Consider the following 20,572-nt stretch of genomic DNA (forward strand, 5'->3'; position numbering starts at 1 on the left):
CAAAGAATTTTCATTGACTAAACAGAAAAATAGACCTAGACCGGACTATGAATGGATTGGAAAAACTATTTAGAAAAAAATCCGATCCAAAAAATCGAAAAAAACAGTAAAAATCAAAGTGAAATTGCCGCATAAGAACGAAAAACCACTAGCGAGAAAGCGAATTTTTGTTCAAACACCGTTTTCTCACTCTACTTTAAATTTAGAGTGAAAAATTTCACGCCGAAAAACCACTCGCTTTTTCGCTCCACTTACTGTTTCGGCGTGACCAAAATCACTACTCCAATTTGACTTCAAAAATCATGAAAATGTGTGAACAGATCTTAAAAAAAGACAGCGCCTAATAAAATTCAAATTCTTTGAATTGTAAAAAAAATAGGAGCGCTATAATAGCCGGCTGAGAAGATGAGGGCGGCCATTAAACACAAGAGATAGAAATCCAAAAAATTTTCCAAGTTTCAAAAATTGTTCAAATTCAGGGTGCAGTTTCAGTTAGATTCTAAACCTAGACTTACTTCAGCTTCTAAACTGAAGGGTATTAAGCTCAATACTAATATCAGGTAGCAATCACTCTAATGAACTTTAATAACCTAATTCGGATCTATTCTTTTTTGGCCCCCCAGCTTAGTGGGCTTATATTTTTACGCCCCAAGGCGCACGTGCTATTTTTACATAGGAACGTGCTATATAACAACATATAATTTGTAACTGGGGGCGTATAAAACACTGCGGGGGCCGAAACAGAATAGATCCCCTAAATCAAAAAGACTTAATGACCGGGCTTTATCGGTTTATCTCGTTTCTTTTGATTTTGCTCTTTTGACATTGACCGTATCCACTAAATTACGTAATTCGATGCTCAGAAGAATTTAAATTCCATTCAGTTGAAACAGTGAGTAAAGTAAGTCAGAAGTCAAACGTGAAAATGGTGAATTATGTAAAACAAAAAAAAAATGATCAAAAAGTATTGCGAAAATTTAAAAAAGGAGAGCACCTAAACAATAGTCGTTTGAGAGACTGATGGCGGCTATTATTAAACATAACGACACTTGAATTTTTCTCAAACGACAGGCAGGGTTCAATTGGGGGGCGTCAATTCAGCCAGTGATGGGGTATAATGTCAATGGCGGGGGGGGGGGGGTAGAAATGATCGTAGTATAGCTTATTATAAAATTAAATTGATAAAAGAAAAACAACCCTGGCGCACTTTTTATGATTCTCTAGTTGTAAAAACAGCCTCGAATCAATTTAGAGGATTAATTTCTGAATGAGAGCAATTTAGATCAAGCAAAATCAGAAAAGCAAGCGTTGCAAAAGTCACTCGAAAAGGCAGAGTTAGACGAAAAACCAGTCAAGCCAAAAGTGGCAGACAAACATTACCGGTAGAACACCTGAGTAACGCAAAATAATTTCTAAACTCAGCTTACCTCGACCAGAAATATCGGATCTTCTTTTCCGTTTGTTCCCCGCCAACTTAGTTGGCGCATATTATTTGCACCCCCCAGACGCACATGCCATATTTTTACACAATGATTTACTATGTAATGGCACGTGCTCTGTAATTGGAGGCGCATAACGTACTGGGGGCACAAACGAAAAAGATCCGAAATATCAAAGAGAAAGAAGAAACAAAAAAGTGCATAATAAAATCAGAGGCTTGAAAAAATACAGACAAAATTGTATCGAACGTGTTGCGTTACGGGTGAAATGAGGTGCAGGAGGGTGCACGAGGGGGTAGGAAGGTAGCCCGCTTGCGGAAGGGGGGTCAGGTAGACGGGCGTGGGTTAGATTGTAGGTTGAGGTATCTGTAGTTTGGATAGGGGGAGGGACTGTTACGGAAAGAAACTTACCAAAATGACATTTCGACCTTGAATATTACCAGCAGTTGCTAAATACTACCAGTAAAAAACTAATCTACTGTTAAAATCCAAATGTTCGAAAACTGAAATCAAAGTTCTAAAACAGAAGTCAATGTTCACAAACACAAAAGCCCAAGTTCACCCTCCTCATGAACAAATTTGCATCAGCTCAAGAAAATATCGCCAGAAGACTCGGCAACCAACTCGAAGTAAAACCTGAACCCGACCACACCCAACTATCTACTTATTTGTTACGTAATTAAAAAAGGTCAAATACATAAGAAAACAAAATTGTGGAATAGTCATTTTTTCGGATAAATCTCCCAAGTTTTGACTCCAATTCAACTACAATAAACTGACCTGTTGAAAATCGTTCAGATCAACCATAAACTTATGAACAATATAAAAATTTGATTTTGCACTCTTGACCTTGACTGTATCCACCATCTTGACTAATTCACTGAGTGAATGGATTTTAAAATCATTCAGTTGAAACAGTGAGTGACTGAGGCAAGTCAGAAGTCAAATGTTAAAGTCGTGAATTATGTAAAATGAAAAACGTGATCAAAAGGTAAAGCGAATTTTTAAAAAAGGAGAGCGCAAAACCACTCGTTTTTCCGCTCCACGTCCTGTTTCGGCGTGACCAAAATCACACCTCCAATTCAAAAAATCATGAAAATGAGTGAACAGATCTTAAAACATAAACCGACAAATGTTGGAAGAATTGCTCTTGAACGACAGGCGAGGCAATTTAATTCTTTATGGGTCAAAAAACCTCTCCCCCGACGTGATTCCAACGACTGACCTCCCGGTCCACAGCCACAAGCACTAACCACTGCGCTACAAATCACTTACCTCCGCTACTCTGCAACCGATTTTATAATAGCTTTACTTCGGAGCAATAGAGATCACTCGAAAATGAAGAACGAAAGCGTGAAAAAGTTACTTGAGAAGTCAAAGAATGTTCTAGAAAAAAAGCGCTAAACTGTCAAGCGAAAAATTTGCATAAAAAAGACACACACGTTTACAATAATTGCTATGAACTTCGTTCAAGAGCAATTGAACAGCTCCCCAATACAATTCATTTTCTTTGAATTGTAAAAAGGAGACCGTCTAATTAATAGCCGTTTGAGAGGCTGACGGCGGTTATTAACAAAACATACATACATTGAAAGTCTCAGCCACAAGAAACTGTCTCCCATAAAAAACACAGAGAGCCAATCAGCTGTGACTGTAAAAACTAAGTGAAAAAATAAAACTTAGATATTAAAATCTCACTGGTCTTCTTGAAAAGAAGTGATGTCAATGTAATGAGAAGTGTTAGCATTAAATTGAAACATTAAAAACAATTAATTTTAATTAATTAAAAACCCTAATCAAAATCTGTCCTTGGAATATCTCATTTCAATTTATCCTCACTTTAAAAAGTGAGCGCAGAAGTCAACCTATTGGGTGAATGTATTTAAAAAACATTCAGTTGAAACAGTGAGTGAGGTAAGTCAGAAGTCAAACGTGAAAGTCGTGACTTATGTAAAACGAAAAACGTGACCAAAAGGTAAGGCAAATTTAAAAAAAAGGAGAGCGCCTAATAAATAGCCATTCGAGAGGCTAACGGCGTCTATTAAAAACAAAAGCCTAAAAAAAGAAGGTATAATTCAATAAAAAACATACCCGGCAGATTGCCGGAAAATAGCCGTCGTTGATTCCCATAACTCTATTGGGATTGAAAGAAAAAAAAATATCAACAATAATTGATTTTTGTATAACAAACATTTTTAAGTGCAATTTACTTTGATGTCATTTCGTAGTTGGACGTGCTCCTGTCTCTCAGTGAGAGGCTACAGGGTCTAATATCAATACCAATAAGCATAAGAGATGGTAACTAAGACATATAGGAACGACGTTCAAATAGCGGGCATCTAAAATTGGGCTTTATGGGTTTATCCCATTTCTATTTGACATTAATTTTATTTATACTGACTCTCTTCATTTTGAATTGATTTGCTGAGCAGCTGCCGTTTAAAAAGACTTTGAGCAGAATGCAAAAAGAGTGAAACTATCCTAGAGAAGTCAAAAAGATTTCACGCAAAATATCGAAAAGGCGGCAAAATGGGCAAAGCGAAAAAAAGTTCGATGCAGTAAAAAAAATAGGAGCGCTATAATAGCCGGCTGAGAAGATGAGCGCGGCTAATAAACAGACATGAACTGAATAACGAACTTCGGACAAATTGCTCCTCCAGACGAAAGTCGGGGCAATTTAACTCAATGGCTATAGCATACAAAACATTTTGTTTATGAGCTCAAAAATATCCACCCAGGGTCGGATTCCAACCTGCGACCTCCAGAGTCCCAGGCTATAAGTCCCACCACTCGGCTATAAGTCCCTGTTTCAAGCTACAATCGCTTTTGCTTTACCGAAAAACTATCCTTAATCGTGAGCGCAATACAATCAAAGATCTTGGAGAGGCGTAAACAAGTCACTAAAAAGTCCAAGAATGTTCTAGAACAAAAGCGCAAAATGGTCGAGCAAAAATTTTTCACAAAAGAAGACACATGTTTACAATAATTGCGTCAAAAAACTTCGTTCGAGAACAATTAATTACTTCTATTATTTCAAAAAATACTGGCCCATCAAATGATCAAAGCTCTCTCCATAACCCGCAACTGAATACGGATCCAAATAAGCAATTTAAACATACCCGGCAGATTGCCGGAAAATAGCCGCCGTTGATTCCCATAACTCTACTGGGATTGAAAGAAAAGAAAATATCAACTCTACTGGGATTGAAAGAAAAGAATACTGAACATACACCTGTCTCTCAATGAGAGGCTACAGGGTCTAGTATCAATACCAATAAGCATTATAGATAGTAACTAAAAATTATGAGAACAAAGTTAAAGTACCGGGCATCTAAAAATGGGCTTTATGGGTTTATCCCATTTCTATTTCTGACTTTGATTTTTTTATACTGACTCTCTTCATTTTGAATTGATTTGCTGAGCAGCTGCCGTTTAAAAAGACTTTGAGCAGAATGCAAAAAGAGTGAAACTATCCTAGAGAAGTCAAAAAGATTTCACGCAAAATATCGAAAAAGCGGCAAAAAGGGCAAAGCGAAAAAAAGTTTGATGCAAAAAAAATAGGAGCGCTATAATAGCCGGCTGAGAAGATGAGCGCGGCTAATAAACAGACATGAACTGAATAACGAACTTCGGACAAATTGCTCCTCCAGACGAAAGTCTGGGCAATTTAACTCAATGGCTATAGCATACAAAACGTTTTGTTTATGAGCTCAAAAATATCCACCCAGGGTCGGATTCCAACCTGCGACCTCCAGAGTCCCAGGCTATAAGTCCCACCACTCGGCTATAAGTCACTGTTTCAAGCTACAATCGCTTTTGCTTTACCGAAAAACTATCGTTAATCGTGAGTGCAATACAATCAAAGATCTTGGAGAGGGGTAAACAAGTCACTCAAAAAGTCCAAGAATGTTCTAGAACAAAAGCGCAAAATGGTCGAGCAAAAATTTTTCAAAAAAGAAGACACACATGTTTACAATAATTGATTCAAAAAAATTCGTTCGAGAACAATTAATTACTTCAATTATTTCAAAAGATACTGGCCCATCAAATGATCAAAGCTCTCTCCATAACCCGCAACTGAATACGGATCCAAATAGGCAATTTAAACATGCCCGGCAGATTGCCGGAAAAAAGCCGCCGTTGATTCCCATAACTCTACTGGGATTGAAAGAAAAGAAAATATCAACTCTACTGGGATTGAAAGAAAAGCATATCGAACATACTCCTGTTTCTCAATGAGAGGCTACAGGGTCTAGTATCAATACCAATAAGCATTATAGATAGTAATTAAAACTATTGAGAACAAAGTTAAAGTACCGGGCATCTAAAAATGGGCTTTATGGGTTTATCCCATTTCTATTTCTGACTTTGATTTTTTTATACTGACTCTCTTCATTTTGAATTGATTTGCTGAGCAGCTGCCGTTTAAAAAGACTTTGAGCAGAATGCAAAAAGAGTGAAACTATCCTAGAGAAGTCAAAAAGATTTCACGCAAAATATCGAAAAAGCGGCAAAATGGGCAAAGCGAAAAGTTCGATGCAGTAAAAAAATAGGAGCGCTATAATAGCCGGCTGAGAAGATGAGCGCGGCTAATAAACAGACATGAACTGAATAACGAACTTCGGACAAATTGCTCCTCCAGACGAAAGTCGGGGCAATTTAACTCAATGGCTATAGCATACAAAACATTTTGTTTATGAGCTCAAAAATATCCACCCAGGGTCGGATTCCAACCTGCGACCTCCAGAGTCCCAGGCTATAAGTCCCACCACTCGGCTATAAGTCCCTGTTTCAAGCTACAATCGCTTTTGCTTTACCGAAAAACTATCCTTAATCGTGAGCGCAATACAATCAAAGATCTTGGAGAGGCGTAAACAAGTCACTCAAAAAGTCCAAGAATGTTCTAGAACAAAAGCGCAAAATCGTCGAGCAAATATTTTTCAAAAAAAAGACACACATGTTTACAATAATTGATTCAAAAAAATTCGTTCGAGAACAATTAATTACTTCAATTATTTCAAAAAATACTGGCCCATCAAATGATCAAAGCTCTCTCCATAACCCGCAACTGAATACGGATCCAAATAAGCAACTTAAACATACCCGGCAGATTGCCGGAAAAAAGCCGCCGTTGATTCCCATAACTCTACTGGGATTGAAAGAAAAGAAAATATCAACTCTACTGGGATTGAAAGAAAAGAATATTGAACATACACCTGTCTCTCAATGAGAGGCTACAGGGTCTGGTATCAATACCAATAAGCATTATAGATAGTAACTAAAAATTATGAGAACAAAGTTAAAGTACCGGGCATCTGAAAATGGGCTTTATGGGTTTATCCCATTTCTATTTCTGACTTTGATTTTTTTTATATTGACTCTCTTCATTTTGAAATGATTTGCTGAGCAGCTGCCGTTTAAAAAGACTTTGAGCAGAATGCAAAAAGAGTGAAACTATCCTAGAGAAGTCAAAAAGATTTCACGCAAAATATCGAAAAAGCGGCAAAATGGGCAAACCGAAAAAAAGTTCGATGCAGTAAAAAAAAAATAGGAGCGCTATAATAGCCGGCTGAGAAGATGAGCGCGGCTAATAAACAGACATGAACTGAATAACGAACTTCGGACAAATTGCTCCTCCAGACGAAAGTCGGGGCAATTTAACTCAATGGCTATAGCATACAAAACATTTTGTTTATGAGCTCAAAAATATCCACCCAGGGTCAGATTCCAACCTGCGACCTCCAGAGTACCAGGCTATAAGTCCCACCACTCGGCTATAAGTCCCTGTTTCAAGCTACAATCGCTTTTGCTTTACCGAAAAACTATCCTTAATCGTGAGTGCAATACAATCAAAGATCTTGGAGAGGCGTAAACAAGTCACTAAAAAGTCCAAGAATGTTCTAGAACAAAAGCGCAAAATGGTCGAGCAAAAATTTTTCACAAAAGAAGACACAAGTTTACAATAATTGCGTCAAAAAACTTCGTTCGAGAACAATTAATTACTTCAATTATTTCAAAAAATACTGGCCCATCAAATGATCAAAGCTCTCTCCATAACCCGCAACTGAATACGGATCCAAATAAGCAATTTAAACATACCCGGCAGATTGCCGGAAAATAGCCGCCGTTGATTCCCATAACTCTACTGGGATTGTAAGAAAAGAAAATATCAACTCTACTGGGATTGAAAGAAAAGCATATTGAACATACTCCTGTTTCTCAATGAGAGGCTACAGGGTCTAGTATCAATACCAATAAGCATTATAGATAGTAACTAAAACTATTGAGAACAAATTTCAAGTAACAGGCATCTAAAAATGGGCTTTATGGGTTTATCCCGTTTCTATTTCTGACTTTGATTATTATTATTATTATTATTATTATTATTATTATTATTATTATTATTATTATTATTATTATTATTATTATTATTATTATTATTATTATTATTATTATTATCATTATTAATAATGAGAGGCTACAGTTAAAGAATTTAACATAAAGAATTTAACATTTGAATCAATGATATTTGCTCTATATGTGGTTCGATAGAAAAAATTTGACCGCTGAAATTCTGTTTTGATTTCAGGCAACACAAACCAAAAACTTGACCGTCTTTGCACAATATTAATATGCTCGGTTATCCTGAACGCATAATAATTGTTCACCAATTTCGGTAGCAAGAGAAGATCTGTTAGCAAGATGTAATAGTTGAGAGGTATTAAGTTCAGGTATCTTAGTCGTTCGCAATAATTAAGGTTTTTTTTCTTGAAAAAATACTTTTTCTTGAGATTTTTCAAGGAGTCGCATGTCAGATTTTGAAGGCTTATAACAGTTAGATCCATTGATTGAGATTGGAATAAGCGTACTCTTAAAGATTTAGTTTTTCAGTAACCTTCAGGAGATTTGATGTGTTTCTTTTAATTTGGAAGAATTTTTTGGCTTTACGAGTCCGCAATTCTACATGTTCCTTCTAAGTGAGACTGTCGTTCATAGTGATTCCAAGGTCCTCCACAGTTCTTGATTGTTCCAGCGATCATTGACCCAATACCGGACTTAATCTCGACTTGATATTGAAATTTATGTACTGACATTTTGATAGATTGAAGCTCATGTTGTTTTCTTAACTCCAGCGCAATATTGAATCTAGATCGTGTTTGATTCCGTGTGCGTTTCCAAGATTTTCATTATATGATAATTTGAGATCGTCAGCAAAAAGAAAGACTTAGGAGTTGAAAACAGTTTCAGGCAAGTCATTAATGAAAATAAGAAAAAGTAGGGGCCCAAGTGTTGAGCCCTGAGGTACACCCGAGGTGACCGGCGAATGCTTCGATTTTAGATTTCCAATTTTCACGTATTGCAGTCTGTCGCTCAGGCAACACTTTAAAATCTTGAACAGCTTGCCACCTATTCCAATGCAATTGATCTTACGTAAGAGTATTCCATGATCAATTTGGTCGAAAGCTTTGGAAGAGTCAAAGAGAAATGAGCTATTTTCTCGACTGTTCTCAGAACAGAATTTGTATATCTTATCTAAGTAGGTAATCATTTGAAGAATAAGTGATCTTCTTTCACGAAAACCGTACTGTGAATCAGTTATGAGTCCTTTGAAAAAATTGACAATCGAGCCATACAAAAATTTTTCTAGAACTTTCGAGACAATGCATAATAGTGTTACAGGACGATAATTTACCACATCTGCTTTCGATCCTTTTTTTCTTAAAAAATGGGTTAACTGCTCCTATTTTTCATGCACTATGATAGGTTCCGAGGCGCCTAAAATTTCTGACTAACTCAAAGATGGACTTCGTAAGTTCTTTTGCGCAGTTCCTGAGGACAACTGCAGGCAAGTTATCAGGCGCACATCATTTTGATACGTCTAATGACCCAAGAACTTCGACTATTGCTTCGTCCGTCACAGTAAAGTTGTTCAAAATTTTATTTTCATTCAAACTGTTTTTGATGACCAATGAGACGGTGAAAACTAAACCGAAATATTTATTAAAAAGAGAGGCTTTTTCAGCATCACAGTTTGCTACATCTTTGTTCCATTTAACCTGTGGCGGAACTGCTGGTCCTTTTCGTAGGCTTTTAAAATACTTGCATATGGCTTGAGAATTTCGAGAGTTGAAAAGCTTTGATTCGTAATTTTTCTGGTCTAGGTCTACGGCTTCTGCTAGACTTTCTCGAGATTATACCGACTCTTCATTTTGAATTGCTTTGCTGAGCAGCTGCTGTTTAAAAGGACTTTGAGCAGAATTACAGAAGAGTGAAATAAGCTTAGAGAAGTCGAAAAGATTTTACGCAAAATGTCGAAAAAGCAGCAAAATTGGTAAAGCGAAAAAAAAAGTTCGACGAAGTAAAAAAAAAGTAGGAGCGCTATAATAGCCGGCTGAGAAGATGAGGGCGGCTATTAACAAGAAACATCTGAAAAGAAAAAATTCAAAAAATTGGAGAAAATATCAGAAAATAAAGGAAAACAATAAATGACAAATAGCCTTAAACTAAACAATTTTCTCAACCAAAAATGTATTTGGTTCCCCTCAAATGGGTTTCCATGTAAGTTCCGTATACTACGAAAAAAACTAACTCCCGCTTTAAAGACAATCACTGAAGATATTAAAATATACTAGAAATATTACAAAAGCCGCTAAAAGTCTTCTAAAATGGCAAATCGACAATTAAAAGCTCAAAATTTTATACAAAAATTCCACAATTGATTACAATGGTCAAAAACTAAAATTAACAACTTAAACTAAAAAACAGCTGAGAAAGCCGCACGTGAACAGAAAAATTCAGCTCGCTTACCAAATTATTGTCGATTACAGTCAGCTTTCATCTTATATTGGACAGTTGAGTTATTTTATTGTTGAGTTATTGGAAAACAAAATTGTACATTTTTTTGCTTTTCTTGTTTTATAAACGGACACGAAAATCCGAGAGGCTGATAAATGCTACCCTTCTGGAGCCATAGCCTCACTATTAGCCCAAAAAGACAGTATCCTACGGTTTATAACTTTTAGCCATTTCTAGCTGATAGAAGGTCAAAATCCACGAAACTGACACTTACCATGGAAATGATCCGGCCGACAGCACCACCACCACCGACTAGATTATGACATTATTTATGTAAAACTTTACACTTTTAGAAGGTTCTATACAAGATATACTTGATAGTCCTACCTTTTGATAGGATATCCTTTTCGATGAAAAAAACTAAGCAGTTGTTTGTTCACATATGATATTGAAAACGAAAACTTAGTTCCTCAGAGGGGAGAAAACAGTCTCTTACCATGTAATAAAACAGATCGTATTCGTAGAGAAAGGCAGAAGCTCTGAAGTTGAGAAAGATCTTCTGGAAGAGATTGATGAGGTGTTTCTTGCATGCATCCAAATAGTGCACATTCAGTTTCGGAATCAGCATCATATTTCGACATAAGGAGTCGAGGTATTTCTAAAAGTTACAAAAATACATTGCTCAAATATAACGTAAATCAAAAATAATTAGCTAACAACTCGCGAAGGTGACCGATAAATGGATTGAGCGCTAACACGCAACCTAATTTATTAAATATAGCCGGCAGAATGCCGGAAAAAACCCACTTTGACCACACTCACCGAGGTTGGGATGGAAACAGTCAGAGAAAATTAAAGGAACTTTGGCGACAACCTAAATTTTCTGAGCAAAAAGTGTTCACATGTGATCCGCAGTTTCAGTAGATACCATAAAATGGTAAATTAAGCCTCTTAGTTGTAGGACTAATACACTAAGTCTTCGAACAAGAGTTCTTAGTGCCCGGGTTTTATTGGTTTATCCCGTTCCTTTTGATTCCACTTTTTGACCTGGAAAGTTTTTGCGGGAAATTGAGTGAGGTAAGTTAGAAACCAAACGTGGAAGTCGTGACTTAAATAAAACGAAAGACTTTATCAAAAAGTAAAACGAATTTTAAAAAAAACAGCCATTAGATTACCGTAAACGACTCGAAGAATCGTCTAATATCCATAAAAAAACCTAATCTAAATGAGAAATATCATAGAAGAAAAACCAAAAAGAATTAATTTTATCAACATAACCGACTAACGTCGGGCGAACTCCTCTCAAACGACCGGCGAACGCTTGGTTTTGTCAGTAGATACACGGTTTAGTGAGGTTAGCTTTAGCTTAATTAAAGGGGCGTGAGGCGAGCGCAGCGAGGGGGGGGGGCAACAGTGGGAGGGAGTCTTTGCTCACGCGCCCTTACGGCCTGAACGATGCGCAGGGATGGGATTGGGGGGGGGGTGAGAGGGGCTGATGGGGGGAGGGTTGTAGGAGGGGGGGGGGGGGTCAACTTCTAAGAACAGTCCTTCACACTATTAAGTATAAGGTTCCAAAACAATTTCCGTGAACCGGATACTTTGAGTCTAGTCAGCAGAGGGGTAGGTGAGGTGGTGTAGGTAGTTGAAGTTGAAGGGGAGGAGTAAGGCTGTGGGGCATGCAGTTGCCGGTGGCGGTGGGGGCTAGCTTGTGGGAGGGGTCATGACTTTGGGGCTGCGAGGGTTGGTTGGTCGGTGGGGGTCTGTAGTTTGAATAGGACAGTGACCGATATGTTGAGACAACTTCTTAAAGACCTTACGATCTAAGCAGTAAGGTCAGCAGTTTCTTAATTACTATATATTGAAAACCCAGCCTACTGTTAGAAAGATATAGCCGGTCGAACCCTGGAAACGAATCAAGAAATCATACAAAATATTCTCTAAAAAAAGAAAATCAAACAAAAGAAACGACAAAAAATTAATTGCCCAACAAAAATAGAGAAAGGAAAGTACTAAAGATGCAGACATAGCTTATAACTCAAGGGTGTGTGTAGGCCTGGGGTATGTGGTGGGGTTTTCTGCAGTTCGAAGAGGAACAAGGGACTGTTTTGGAGTAAAAACGTATCAAAATTACCTTTTGACCTTTAATTCAACCATCAATTCCTAAACATTGTAGGCAGATTGCTGGAAAATAGCAGCCGTTGACGCGCTAGACGCACATCGGGATTAAAACAGAAAAACAAAAAAGAAGAGACAGAATTGGACTTTTTTTTCAAAAAAACTCAAATTGTTCCAATTCAATGTGCAGTTTCAGTTAGAATCTAAACTTATACTTACTTAAGCTTCTAAACTGAAGGGTATTAATCTTGATACTAATATCAGCTAGCAATCGCTCTAATAAACTTTGATAACCTAATGCACTATTACTTTATCGAACTATCCCGTTTCTTTTGATTTTGCTCTTTTGATTTTGTTCTTTTGACATTGACCGTATTCACTATATTGCGTAATTCAAAGCCTGAAAGAATTTACAATTCATTCAGTTGAAACAGTGTGTGAAAAGTAAGCCAGAAGTCAAACGTGAAAATCCTGATTTATTTAAAACGAAAAACGTGATCAAAAGGTAAAGCGAATTTAAAAAAACAGCAGGACAAGTCCTGACGTACAATTCAAAGAATTTTCATTGACTAAACAAAAACAAGACCTAGATCGGACTATGAGTGAATTGGGAAGACCAATTCCAAAAAACGGATCAAAAGCTGTAAATCAATGTCAAAATGCCCCATGTGAACAAAAAACCATTTTCGAATAAAATAAGTTTGGTTTAAAAAAACTTAGTCATAGAATGAATATAAATGGATAGGAAAAACATTTACAAAAAATTCGATCCAAAAAATTGAAAAAACAGTAAAAATCAAAGTGAAATTGCCGCATGTGAACAACTTTAAAATTAGAGCGAAAAATTTCACGCCGCAAAACCACTCGCTTTTTCGCACCACTTCATGTTTCGGCGTGACCAAAATCACTACTCCAAGTAGACTTCAAAAATCATCAAAATGTGTGAACAGATCTTAAAAAAAGAGCTCCAATACAGAGCCCCAATTCTTTGAACTGTAAAAAAGGAGAAAGCCTAAAAAATAGCCATTTGAGAGGCTGACGGCGGCTATTAATAACTACATACTAGAAAATCAGCTGCTAATGTTAAAGTCTAATGTTCTAAAACAGCAGTCAACGGACCAAAACAACCGACTAACGCCGGGCAAATTGCTCTAAAACGACAGGCGGGGCAATTTAATTCAGAGGGGGATGTAGCCCAGATTATATTCTATGGGAGGAAAAACCCCGTTAAATGGGGGTTCGACAATCGCCGCCATTGTCCCTACTGCCCGACGTTGTGATTAAAAGATTTATAAAACATAACGAGTCACGCAAAAAATTTGCATAAAAAAGCAAGCACGTTTACAATAATTGCTTCAAACTTCGTTCGAGAGCAGTTGAACACTGTCTCGATCTAGGGAAAGTAGACACACCATGATTGATATTCCCTTGGTTTAGATCAAACAAAATTCCGATAGCTCTATTTCTCTATTTTTCGCTCAATTAGTCGTACATAATGAAAAGTTGTGATATAGTCGAAAATTAAAAGCTACGTACCTGCTTCATAGACTGTGCGAACAAGGGCTTTTGAGAGAATCTACAGCAGTATTCTGAAATAAGAAAAATGAACTTATCAAAAATGTCCCAACCGACAATCAAATACTTTGGAACAAATCGTTCGCATCAACCTTTTCTGTGCCAAAAAATCTAATCTGAAAAATTACCCAACAATTCTAAATTTCACATACAATAATGCTATTTTAAATGCAAAATTTCAGCTTAGACGTCACTTTACCAGTTGCGCAATATTTCTAATAGATTTTCAATAGAGAACTAATAATACGTTGAATTATGCAATCCGATCGATGAATACCTAAGCCAGTGAATACCTACCCTGAACAAGCACTGTAGTTGCAATTGAATTCCACAAGACCACCGGGATCCTCGGATTATTAGAGTCCGGATTAACCTCAAGGCCTTTGATGTAAACTTGTTCGGCACAGTTCTCCAGAATTTTAGCCACGTTTTGGGGAAATGGGGGCGCTTTCTGTATTCCTCTGCCAACCATTTTCTCAAACAGACTCGTATCACTCATTGTATCGCTTCGCGTTCCTCCGTAATTTGAAAACTCATGCAATAAATTGAAGTAATATTGTACGTCATTGGGTGAAGTTGGTTGTTCAGAATGAACTGAAGATATTCGAGTATAAGGCTCGAAGATGTTGGGCTGCACTGTTGGTACTAAAGCATTGCCCAGTGCCCCGCACATGGGGCAGAGGAACTCACCCTTCTCTAGGATGTAGCCAATAGCTTTGCCACCTGCCAGGCGACGGATGCCTTGCCGACTTTGCTCCTCTGCAACCAGATTATTGAAATACCTAAAAATTAAAACGTTGGACGACAATCCTCTGTTTAGATCGGCGGTGTAAATTAAACTTTGCATGTCTTGAACACTATACCAAATTAGGATTAGCATTACAAATTAGACCTACAGCATTAACATGTGGACAAGCAACAAAACTCAGTTGAAACTGTATTAGTTTTAACGCCAGAAAGAACGCATCTTAAAGGTTGGAATCTTTACTTTTGTAAGGAAATTTGCAAATTAAATTTTTCACTTGATGAAGTCAAAAAGAAGTTGTAAGACATAAAAAGTACCAGAAAACAGTAAGAGAAAACGATAATTTTTATTAAGCAATACGTCTCTCAATATAGTGAGACATCTGAACATGACAGACTAATTGCTCTCAAATGACCGGCGAGCGGTTGGTTTCGTTAGTAACCAGCTGACTTGGGTTTAGGTATGCTAGCATTAGAGGATGGGGGTCAAGCGATGGGGGCAGGTACGGTTGGTGGGAGGGCTCGATGAAAGGGGGATCAAATAAACGGTGCAGAGTGTAGACGGTGGAAGTGTGAGGGTTGGGTGGGGTGAGGTGACTGAGCGGGGTAAAAGAACCGCCCTTCACGCTATGAAATTGTCTCCACAAAACTTAGAGACTAGGCGTAAGACTCTATGAGAGCTGGTCAGCCAGTAAACTCCCTCTGGGCTTTACCTGTTAATCCCGTTTTTGTGAACGAAAAGTCAAAAGCGTCAGACGGAAATATCAATCGAGCGACAAAAATGCATTAAAAACGACAGGACTAGTATAATTGCATCAAATTTCAATTCATAGCTATTATAAACACAGACATAAACCGACTAACGTCGGACCAATTGCTCTCGAAGGACAGGCGGCACAATTTAATTCAGGGGCTGTAGCTTAGATAAATTCTCTTTTATATGTGCATGTCCGATTCGGGAGCGATTCGAACCCCCAACCTCCACATTTCTCGAAAGCAGTAACCACACGACCATCAGGCCCTTGGGATTTTCTATCATAGAATCGCCTTTACTTTAGCAACAAACTTTATATTCGAATAACAGAAAATCACATCACTCAAAAATGAAGACAAGCCAGAAGTCAAAGAATGTTCTAGAACAAAAGCGCAAAAATGGTAACGCAAAAATTTTCGATAAAAAAGACAGGTTTACAATAATCGCCTCAAGTGCAAATCGCCTCGAGTGCAATTAAACATAACCGACTAACGTTGGACAAATTGCTCTCAACCGACCAGTGTGCAGTTGGCTTCGGTAGTAGCGAGTTTGGGCTTAGTGGGGGTGCCTTGGGGGTATCTAGAGAAGTGGGAGGTACCCGAGATAGAGAGGCAGTGGAATGATAGAGTCCGAGCCGCCCAAAGCTGTCTTTTACTCACATGAATGTGTGCTCTCATTGACTCAATGCCTATTGGGATAACCTTTTTTTTCGTTTTTGAAGTCGAAACTGGGAAGCATCCACCGAAAAAAAGAACAAGCAGAAAATCGCATTAAGAAGAACCAACGACTAACACGATAGCTACAAACTTTGTTTGAGAGCCATTAAACATCAACAGTGCAAAAACTTACGATTAATTTCATGGACCTTGGACAGAAAACATTGCTCTCACAATGTCAGGCAATTTCTGCGAAATCAACAGTCCTAATTAAAGAAGGTTATCCAGACCACAGACAATTCTGCTACCAAAAATTCGAAACTAAGACTTCAAATTCAATCCTTAGTTTTGAATCAAAACCAATCGCTAAAGTTTAACAGGTACAGAGCTATAAAATTGCCCAGTTTAGGTGACATCTACCAAAACTCATACCAAAGACAGTAGCAAATACGTCAAGGTATAAGTTAAAGAAACAGTGCGCTATTTCACATCTTGGAGCCTGATCGAACGGTCACACCTAGGATTGATAGCGACAAAGAATTAAAAAGCCAAAAGATTCCTGAATTGGATGAATTACTTTGAACAGACCGCGTGACACTATTTGTATTGAATTAGCGCCACCTCTATATTAGAAATCAAGATACAAACAAAAATGAGAAAAAGTGAAGAAAAACTTAATAAGGAGAAATAGAACAACAATATCAAAAAAATATTTCCTCAAAAAATCTCGACAAATCACAACGTCCCATTTATGCGATCCAGTATCTCTAGTACTGTTTTTGGTCAATCCGTAATAACCAAAAAGATAGACAGCTCAATAGACTACAAAAACATAGCTGGCAGATTGCCAGAAAATAGCCGCAATAGCTTCGTAGATCTGCAGTCTAAAAAAAAACAGAAAAAAGACAGACCAAAAAATTTAGTCTCTTCACTGAAGGCTGAGAGGCTATATTTTGATTCAGAATCTGTATGATATTGCTGCCTCTTTTAGCTGCTATCTAATAACCTTCAATTAGAGTGACACACACCCATTTGACCTTATCTCTTTGAATTAGAGTACATAAAAGTCAATTTCAAAGTGAGGAAGTCATTTTTGTGAGTGATGTAAGTCAAGTGTGACCAAAAATTTAATCACGCGCATGAACAAAAAAACTCGCTCCACTAAGAGCAATAAATGACAGTCACGCACGCACTTCAGTTGAAATTGCATGAACGAATGAACAAAAAGCAGATTTGAAGTGGTTGTGACATGATGGTCGTAAGATAAATGTTGACGAAATAACAAACATAGAAGGACAAATCCTGACGTACAATTCAAAGAATTTTCGATGACTAAACAAAAAACTAGACATAGAACGGACTATGAATGAATTGGGAAAACCATTTCTCAAAAAATCAGATAAACAACAGAAAATCAATGTAAAAATGCCGCTAGCGAGAACAAAAAAACACTAGCGAGAAATGTAAAATTGATTCTAACAAAAAACTTGGCCTAGAATGAACTATGAATAGATAGGGAAAAGCATTGAAAAAAAATCCGAACCAAAAATCGAAAAAAAAAAACGGTAAAGTGAAATTTCCGCATGTGAACAAAAAACCACTAGCGAGAAAGCGAACTTTTGTTCAAACACCGTTTTCTCACTCTACTTTAAAATTAGAGCAAAAAAAATTAAGGCCGCAAAACCACTCGCTTTTTCGCTCCATTTCCTGTTTCGGCGTGACCAAAATCACTAGTCCAATTTCACTTCAAAAATCATAAAAATGTGTGAACAGATTTTAAAAAAAGACAGCGCCCCAATGCAATTCAAATTCTTTGAATTGTAAAAAACCAAGAGAAGGCCAATAATAGCCCCAGCCATCGCTGTGCGGCTATTAAACACAAATCAAAATCTTAAAAAAACTCACGCATAAAATCTAACGCAGAAGAATTGTACAAACAATTTTACAAACTTAATTCAGTGGTAGTGTAGGCTAGAGAATTTTTATGGTTAAAACTTTCCGACCATACAAGTGTTTGAACCCGTGATCTCCAAGATGACAAATTCGTGGAATATTAATTACTCCTCTTAGTGGATTGTAAGCTTTTTTTCGGCAGCTCTGAAACATAGCTCGCAAGTTGCCGAAAAATAGCCGCCGTTGACGCGCTTGATGCACATCGGGATCGGAACAGAAAAAGAAAAAAACAGATAATTTGAAAATTTCTATTTTTTTCAGTGTCAAAAAGTGTTCTAATTCCGCGTGCAGTTTCGGTCGGATTCTGAAACAATACTTAATTCAGCTTCTAAACTGGAAAATAACAAGCTGAATACCAATGTCAGCTAGCAAACACTAATGAACTTTGATAATCTAATTTTCAATGACTTAATGACCCCGCTTTATCGGTTTACACCGTCTCTTTTGATTTTGCTCTTTTGACCTTGACTGTATACACTATCTTGCGTGATTCATTGAGTGAATGGATTTAAAAACGATTCAGCTAAAACAGTGAGTGAGGTAAGTCAGCAGTCAAACGTGAAAGTTGTGACTTATGTAAAACGAAAAACGTGATCGAAAGATAAAGCAAAAGAAAAATATGGTTCAAAAAAACTATGCCTAGAATGAACTACGGATGAATTGGGAAAACCATTTAGAAAAAAATCCGATCCCAAAAATCGAAAAAAAACAGTAAACATCGAAGTGAAAATTCCACTTCCTGTTTCGGCGCGACCAAAATCACTACTCCAATTTGACTTCAAAAAGCATGAAAATGTGTGAACAGATCTTAAGAATACAGCGCCCCAATACAACTCAAATTCTTTGAGTTGTAAAAACGGAGAGCTCCTAAATAATAGCCGTTTGAGAGGCTGACGGTGACTATTAATTGTATCAGTTGTTTAAAAAATTCACTCGAGAGCAGTGAAATCGACGGAATGAAGAAGACAAATTTTATTTGTCAATTATTAGTTTTCAATTATTGCTTAACACTTTGTTCACGAGCAACAAACTACACATAATCAAAAACTATGACAAAACATTGTTTAGAAACTCATCAGCAGAAATTTTAGATCAACCGTGAGGTTTATGATTCCAGAATTCTGATTAAACATGATGCACTAACGTGCGGCGATTGTCCTCCAACGACATACTTGGGTAGCATAAATCTTGGGCTTAGGAAGGCTAGCAGTAATCATTAGGAGGTGACTTGTGGGGGAGTGGTTAAGTTTGCGGAGTTAGGGATGGAAAGAGATTGCCCTCTACTAAAACTGCGCTTTTACAACATGGTTTTATGTGTTCTCAGCAGTTCCGATGAATTGCTGCGCTTAGAAGACGAAAAGTTAAATATAACCGACTTAATGCTCTGCAGGTGCTACCTGTTTATCCCGTTTTTGAGGACAAAATAGTTCACGCAAAAAAATCGCATAAAAACTACCACAGGAAATCGCACCAGGACTGATACGATTGCTACAAATTTTAAGCGAGAGTACTCAGACACTTTCTGAAAAAAATGCCAACCAGAGTACTGAATTTTTTTGAGAACTGGTCAAACTTCGGTAATGTTGAACAAGCAGCAAAATTTTAGAAATACTTTATCAAGGTGAATAAATGCTTGCCAAGGCGCCAATAGATATTTCTCGCGATATCGAAATGAAGTTTACAATTTTCATAATTTCAGCGTAATATTTCATTTATGTATCAAAAAATTTACTTCAAAAATGCGTCATAAACGTTGCAGATTACGCCCTCAGAACAAAACAACGGCAAAAAATTTAATGCAAATTGTTCGACAAAAATTACTGAATAGTAGTACATTTATGATACAATTGCTCACTTCTGCCAACATCCAATATGCAAATGGTGTCCACATGAGCTGACCAGAGACCCCCAGGGACATGTAGCCATATGTGGCACAGGGTCATACTTATCCAACTCATCGCCAGTTGGCAACTTGATGGAGGGATCATTGGACTGTGAGAATATTGTAGTCTTCTGTATGAATACAATTTGAGCCATAAAGTTATCCGTTGATTCCTCTGCTGTAGATGATGAATCTACGGTAGATTTGTCATCACGAAGCTTCTTTGATAATAAGTTGTTCGGAGAGTCGTGAGTTCCGGATGTTGATGGAGATCTGGGCGATGGATCCTCTTGCAACTCCTCGGATTTACACACCAAACATGCTTCTGTCATTGGCTTGGGCAGACTGAGTTCACTGCAACCGCTTCCGAGGAGAACGATGGAAGTGTTAGATTTGTACCTGTATTGCAATTTCATATTAAGTTACGATAAGCGACTACGACCAAGTCAGTGAGCAAATTCGGCATTCACCGAATACCTCGTAGCGGTTCAGGATGTATAACAGAATTTCGAAGTGACTTCAGCAGAATCTCATGACGTTGCTTAAAACAAGATCTTTACAAGTTTCGAAATCTGGCACTGCGTACTGGAAAATATTTCAATAGAAGCCGGCAATGCAGAGACCTATCACTTTAAAGTTTGCAAGGGAATTTTTCAAA

At 37.5% G+C, this 20,572-nt stretch overlaps 1 protein-coding gene across 3 annotated transcripts in view; it reads right to left on the minus strand.

Moving 5' to 3' along the window:
- Window positions 1-20,572, minus strand: part of LOC142334775 (E3 ubiquitin-protein ligase UBR2-like) — a 122,301-nt gene that overhangs the window by 47,088 nt on the left and 54,641 nt on the right. For all 3 annotated transcript variants that reach the window (XM_075383062.1, XM_075383064.1, XM_075383065.1), the window contains exons 13-16: window positions 19,888-20,313; window positions 14,223-14,707; window positions 13,887-13,939; window positions 10,732-10,893 (exon numbers count right to left, since the gene is read on the minus strand). In XM_075383062.1, coding sequence (XP_075239177.1) covers window positions 10,732-10,893; window positions 13,887-13,939; window positions 14,223-14,707; window positions 19,888-20,313 — 1,126 coding nt within the window. The remainder of the gene's footprint in view (window positions 1-10,731; window positions 10,894-13,886; window positions 13,940-14,222; window positions 14,708-19,887; window positions 20,314-20,572) is intronic.

This window comes from Convolutriloba macropyga, chromosome 2, assembly GCF_964194025.1.
Source record: "Convolutriloba macropyga chromosome 2, txConMacr16.3, whole genome shotgun sequence".
NCBI lineage: Eukaryota > Metazoa > Xenacoelomorpha > Acoela > Convolutidae > Convolutriloba > Convolutriloba macropyga.